The sequence below is a fragment of the Engystomops pustulosus genome, chromosome 8 (assembly GCF_040894005.1).
Source record: "Engystomops pustulosus chromosome 8, aEngPut4.maternal, whole genome shotgun sequence".
NCBI lineage: Eukaryota > Metazoa > Chordata > Amphibia > Anura > Leptodactylidae > Engystomops > Engystomops pustulosus.
The window spans coordinates 82,042,223-82,049,573 of NC_092418.1; the positions used below are offsets into that span (position 1 = coordinate 82,042,223).

The following is a 7,351-nucleotide window of genomic DNA, read 5'->3' on the forward strand; positions in this document are numbered from 1 at the left end:
TTTATAGCAAGACAAACTTGGTCCCTCAAAACTTTCTTGTTTTTATCAGTGGTCATTAATATGTTTAGAAGGGTGCATTCACACAAATGTATGAGGGCCGTATATCCGCCAGCAAATTTGCAGCTGGATGTACGTCCACCATAGGCATCTATGGCACCCGGGCTGGGTACAGTGAGCACAACGAGTACTGTGGCCACAAAGAAGATAGAGCATGCTCTATCTTTGGCCCCTTCTATGGAGAGGGGAGGGGTGAATAGCGCTCACCTCTCCAGCGCACCAGACGTATGCCTTAGGGAACACTTTCCTAGGAAGACATTAATATTTCTAGGTTACAACCGGCATAGAAAACCATCTTCCACCCTGGCTGTTTTTTCTCATCTTTCGATTTGTTCAGTGCTTTACTTTCACATTGGCACAATGCCCAAGAGATGGCTAAGTGATATTAGTGACACAGCCGTCTGTGACAGCTGCCCCTGCTGCGGTTGGCATCTCATCAGCTGCTCCTGACATCAGGAGGCTCATGCCGGTAACTAGACTATAATGTGGATATATGACAGCTACCATTACATTCTCTCTCTACTGAACAAGTTTAAGGGAAATGGTCTTGTCAAAGGACTGAATAAATTACTTCTGTTTTAAGAGCAGACAATTTTAGCCAAATTTTATCCAAAGGTGTAGTTGAAGCCTGCTGTACCCCAGGGCTTATAGTGCAGCTACAGAATATCCATACATACGGTAGTTTAAAGCCTAAATATAGACTTCCTAACGTTTCAGTATTGGTTTTTTTTTTTTCATAAAAACATGCAGGACCTGTAAAATGTAACTCAATATGATGCTACTACTGGAGACACTGTATGTATACCCCAGTCTTATTGTCCTACACCTGCTAATAGAAGTTACATAAATCCACTTTTTTTTACCATAGCCCTAGGTGCTTTTTTTTTTTTTTCGCTCTTTGATCTCTTCATGTTTTGTGCATGACACCTCCTGCACATGTGACACCATGAAGTGACATTCTCGCTGCGCTCCATACGATTTTTACTTCAAGTTAACACAAGTGAAGTTGTTTGCAAAACTCAGGACAATTCCCATGTGTGGAGGTTGTGATCCCAATTACTGGGAGACATAAGAGGCTCATATGTTCTTGACAAGCCCCTTCTGCGTATCCCAGACCCTCTTCATGTTATCTCTTACCCGTATCTTAAACACCCCAATCATTGCTTTCAAAGAGAAAGTCTATAGAGAAGCAATGAGTTTCATTGACAGGCCCTGAAAAGAAGTTTCGTCTTCTAATTAGTTTAGGAAGATCAACAATGACATTAAGTGTCGGTGAGTGGCCGAGGATTATTTAAAGGCTACTGCTAGGAGATTCTCCCAGACTGGTCTTCTCCATTCAGTTTTGTATCCTGCTTGTGAACACATCACACCAGATACAATGGAAGAGTTTGGGTGGTACCAAGAATCGTCAAGTGAAGAACAGTTGTGGAGTCAGCTGAGCAGTAGTTACCCCTTAGAAATGGACGACTGTAACATGGATTTCGAGATCCCTGACGAGAATTTATCTTCATGGCTTTCCATCCCCCAGTTGACATCCGACTTTCAGGTCACTACGCTCAATGCCGGAGCTGAAAGGAGGGGGTCCTGTGAAGAACAAAGCTTCCTGGACCCTACAGTGAAGGTGCACAGACACGCAGCAAACATCAGAGAAAGGAGAAGAATGCTAAGTATTAATTCGGCTTTTGAAGAGTTGCGTGGTAAGGTGCCAACTTTTCCTTATGAGAAACGTCTATCAAAGATTGATACATTAAGACTGGCTATTGCCTACATTGCCTTATTAAGTGACATATTGGCCTCAGGGATCGACCCCAAGTCCTATGTTGATGAATTTGTCAGAAATGGATCTCAGGGATCTAACAGCATGATCTGGAACACGAGTGGTAAGTTAAACCGCTTCATTGTGAAACGTATGAAATTCTTATTACGCTTTGAGATTTTAAAGGGACTCCGTCACAAGTCCCACTAAACTACCAGGACCCTCAGGAAGAGTATGAAATAGCCCTTCTAGCATTCCCTCTTCTATGTTCAAAGGCGCCTGTTCACAAAAAATTGTCTGCAAACTCATATGCAGGTGGACTGGAAAAGTCCCCTTTTGCATGATATTAACCACGCTGAGAGGGGAGCATCACTTCAGAAACGAGAACAATGGTGTCATTGTAAAGGTGAGAACTTGTGGTTCTGTGTGCTATAAATCGGGACAAATAAGCAGTTAAAGAAATAGTCAGGAATTGGATCTTCATCTGCAGTTTGCATCTACAACTATGTCTTCAACTGCCAGTATCTCCGGATGAATAGGAAGTTTGTAAAATGAGATTCTCATCTATACATCCATGTCTCTAGCTACTATAGAGCCCAAGATTGGTTGTTTGAAGTAAAGCTCCCTGCTCAATCCTCAAACAGTGATTCATCTTAGGCAAAACATGACCCTTTTCAGCACATGACCTCGGAAGCAATTTTAATATATAAATGGTTTATATTTCACATAAAAGAGGGAATCCTAAAAATGGCATTTCATACCCTGCCTGAGGGGCTGGATTAGACATGTAAAAGTTAGAGACATATTCCCTTCAGGTAACTTCTAAGGCCACATTCATATTGGTTTTATCACATTTTTGCTGTGAGGCTTACAGATAGTTTTCTGCTATGGTTCTTCACATTCCCACTGCAAATCAGTATGTGGGCACCCACCATGATTTCGGCTATTGAAATTCTAGAATGCCAGGACAGGACATCCTTATTCAGACAAATGCAGTAACAGAACATAAACAAAGCAAATGTATAAGAAATATAATTCAGGAAGTATAGTATACCCATTCGTTCACCATCCAGATGAAACACCCAGAACCAGCTTAGATGTTGGAGTTGGATTTCAAAAAAATCTACCATCAGAATAAAGCATGGATGAAACTTGGAAGGCTACGGGTGTGTTATCAGAGCCCCTACGTGCCTTAGCTGCACAGGCTGTTACACTGTGCAGGAGCACCTCTCCCCTCCCACTCACTAGACACCAAGTAACGCGAATGCGCCATGCCTACACCCCTGGGGTTGTCCACACCAGTGATGGCAACACTCCCAGGGAATACAATTAGGTAGGAAGCAAAGAGACAGTAGTAAATGTCAACTTAAGCCAGCTGTCCCATATAGCGTTGTGCTTCCTCTCTTTTTATGCCGACATCCAGAACCTAGCCACCGTCTTCCTAGCACAGTATAAAATTTCAACCACAAAGGCCTGGTATGCAGTACTGATACATCTCCGGGTCTATCAACAGCAAGCATGTTCCCGGAACCCCCTCACCGCTGGGTAGGTCCACATTATAGAATAATTTTTAAAGTTGATTTTAGAAGGCCATGGGTAACAAATATAAGAAGATTACCCCATAGGTGCCTGGACCAAGTGTCCCTGGTTTATCATGCTTCATTTTGATGGTAGATTTCCATGATGTGGCCACAATTTTATTTTAGAGACCTTGTAATTTTTTAAGGTCTATTCAGAGGAACATGCTTCTTTTTCCACTTACTTGGCTTCTCTTGTTCTCCTTCTCTTCCTGACAAAGTTTTACTCAGAGATCTCTGCCGAGTTCCATTTATTTTAGCAAGATGGACAGAAGCTCAGATTACATTGCAGCTCTATGGGGAGAGGAGTGTTAGGTTCAAGTTGGAAAAGAGTAACAGCAACTAAGTCTCCACTTACCTGCTCAGGAAAAGCTGCAAATTACAGATGTTACCAAGAGGCTACAGAGAGAAAAACTGCTAAACAATAAAGCCAAGAGCTGATGCTTTATGCAAGTTCTGTACAGCTCTAAATTTAGAGTTTAGTTCTGCTTTAAAATATTCTGAAGGATCTTATGAATTACTATGAAAGTAGTAAGTATACTTATAAAATATCATGGTACACACCAAAGCAATCACTGGTAAAACTCATGGATTACTTCTTATTGCTCCTCTCACTTTATATTAGTAAATTGTAGGGTTTGTACCATAACAACGATGACCTCTGATTCTTTGTTGCATTGTTGTAATTTCTGTTATACTTTATATACTGGTCGATACTCCCACATTGTCTCGCATAGTGAGGACTCTTATTTGGTCTACTGTTTGCATTGAAATATTCTAAGTCTATCAAAAGAACAAATGAAACTACAATTTTCAGGACTTTCTTTGCAGTAGAGTCTTTATTTATTTAGAAGAGCTGAATGTTGGTAAATTTCCAGCTTTTGGTTGTAGAATTTTTTCGTCTCACGCTGTTGATTCCTTGTTTCAGATCTCACGGCTCGTCTTTCCTGGATTAAATGGGACTGAAGCTGCAGGTGCAGAGTTCTCACCGTGGACAGGCCTGGGATTTATAGTACTTGCCATTCCCAGGGACTATGAGAATGAAGTACTTCACTATCACACGGCACATCATGGGAATGCTCCATAGGAACAATTAGTAATTTATTCAGTTTACACAGATCTGTTCTACGAGTGTTAGGAGACACTTGACATTAAAGGGATCACGTACTTCAAGTGGATAGTTGATGATCGTGTTTTGCTCTGAAGTCAAAGTTGGATTTTTGATGATTTAAGATGATTTCGAGGATGACCATTACTTGCTTTATAAAGTAGGTACAAATGTGCTTATATTTGTTTTCTAAGTAACGTGTTTAGATCCATATCTTGTATGTTGAGCACAAGCTGGTAGATCCAGAGACAGGGTATTCATGTGGCTTAGAGATATTTGATCAAAAATGGAATATAAACCACTAAAAAGATCAATACAATTTAAAGCAACTTTGATTCCTATCTATAGAAATAAATCCCAATGGCTAGTATACAAGTGTGTGCCGTGGATTCTCACTACTTTATTAAAATGGGAACGATCCTATGATTGTTACTTCATTTCTACTGGTGGTAATGAAGGAGATGATTGAGAATGAAAGCGAAACAGTCATTTGAAATAATTTTCTATATCGTGTGTGGGAGGATGTAGTGAACATTTTTCTAATACACTTTATTAACAAATGTTGTTTTATTAAAAATATCAAGCTCCTCCCTGCCATAAAGATACGTATTCTGGCCTGTACAGTGTGTGTCTATGGAGGCTGCATGAGCTCACATCTAGTCTTCCTGTGATTGGTTAAACAGCTCTGACCGTGACGATTAACCCCTTCACTTTCAGATGGATGTTTGAATATTATGCTCAAAGCATACTGCAGCCAGGGAGAGAGCAGAAAGGGTTAACACTCACAGCTGTGTAGAAAACAGGAGAGAAGAGAGAGATATGTCTTCAATTCTACACACAGATTTGCCCTAGCAACATAGAAGTAACATAGGAACCAACGGTGACACTTTACAGCCTGCTCCTTTACAAACTAAGGAGAATTTGTTAATGAAGTTTATTAGACAAATGTTCACAACTTCCCCCTCCCCAAAATATCAAATATCATCTGAAACAACCGTTAATTTTTAAGACTGTAGTGAATAAGACAAATAATAAGACTGAGGCATATTTCATACAAACGTATGACCACCCTCTGCCTTCTGGAGAGGCGGAGCGTTGCTAAAAGTTTCCAAACTTTATTCTTCAGATATTAAAATTAATTTTCATACAAATAAGTGCATTATAGCGGCTGCATTTTGAGCCCTTACATGGCTCTTAGCCTAAAGCACAAACCAACATTATATACATGTGAAGAACCAATAGTGAAATCATACGTGGCCGATGACCTGGACGTTTCCAATTATGTGATGAATACGTGTTTGTTATCATCAAAGGTCATTTCGGGTATCAACACTCACATGCCTGACCCATAGGCTTAAACCCTCATTCACACCATCAGAAAATGCACGTCCTTACCATTTAAACATATAATTAAAAAACATATATATAGAACATATTGTTGTATTGATGTTATTATTGTAATGATGTAATATGTAAATACATATATGTGTATATATTTATATATAATTAGTATATACACTCTAGAATGTAGGATAATTTCAGTAAGGGTACATGTATACTAAAACTTTAGAAAGACATATAAAAGTTTGAGTACATGTAATCCTGAAAATCAAGAAATAAAACCAAAAAAAAAAAAAAGAAAAAGAAAGGATGCATAAACGATCAATATTGTAAAATAAATCTTTGTTATTGATATTAAAAACCCTTTTGCTTAGCATGCAGCATTGGTGATTTTATGCTGCTGATGTATAGATGTGCTGCACATATGCCATTTATTGCGGGTTACTCTATTATATTGTTTGTGGCATAACCTTACACTTAAACAAAATGTTTACATATATATATATATATATATATATATATATATATATATATATATATATATACACATACATACATACATACATATACACATATACATACATACATATACACATATACATACATACATACACACACATAAATACAGGCAGTCCCTGGGTTACATACAAGATAGGGTCTGTAGGTTTGTTCTTAAGTTGAATTTGTATGTAAGTTGGAACTGTATATTTTATCATTGTAACCCCAGCCAGAACTTTTTTGGTGTCTGTGATAATTGGATTTTAAAAATGTTGGGATGTCATAAGAATGAATATTAACACTAAAGCTTCATTACAGACGCCTGTGATAACTGTTACAGCTGATCATTGTAGCCTAAGACTAAAGTACAATAAATTACCAATATCCAGTGGTCCGTTTGTAACAAGGGGTCGTATGTAAGTCGAGTGTTCTTAAGTAGGGGACCGCCTGTATATACATACATATATATATATATATATATATATATATATATATATATATATATATTATATATATACACACACACACAGATACATATATTATATATACATTATATACACACACAATTATTTTGGAAGGGGGGACTTCTTTTCATGTGCACGGGGTTGCACTTTTTAATTGATTTGAATATCAATAACAAATAAAGATTTATTTATCTAGTATTGGTCATTTATGCATGCTCTCTCTTTTTTGGTTTTGGTACATATATACTATATAAAATATAATATACAGTTGAGAACTATGACCACAGAGAAAAAATACACTTGTAAGCTCCAATAGAAACCAGGCCACTACCACAGCCGAAAAACACCAATCACAGCAAGTACCCATACATGAACCCACGCCAACCCCCCCTCCCCCTCAAACTAGACATTTTGGGACACACTTTTACTGATAAGGCCACTCCCACAATCCTCAATACACCAATAAGGTGAAAACCAAAGTAGACCACAGCCCCAGAGAACCTAAGGGGAGACTGTACAACATAGAATGACGAACCAGATAGGTAAGCAG

At 38.5% G+C, this 7,351-nt stretch overlaps 1 protein-coding gene across 1 annotated transcript; it reads left to right on the forward strand.

Annotated features, from left to right (window-relative positions):
- The first annotated feature begins 454 nt into the window (after positions 1-454).
- Positions 455-6,227, forward strand: LOC140075484 (helix-loop-helix protein 13-like). The gene is made up of 2 exons (XM_072121501.1): positions 455-1,937; positions 4,319-6,227. The coding sequence occupies exons 1-2, from the start codon at positions 1,436-1,438 to the stop codon at positions 4,354-4,356; spliced, it is 540 nt and encodes a 179-aa protein (XP_071977602.1). The 5' UTR covers positions 455-1,435; the 3' UTR covers positions 4,357-6,227.
- Positions 6,228-7,351: the final 1,124 nt, after the last annotated feature.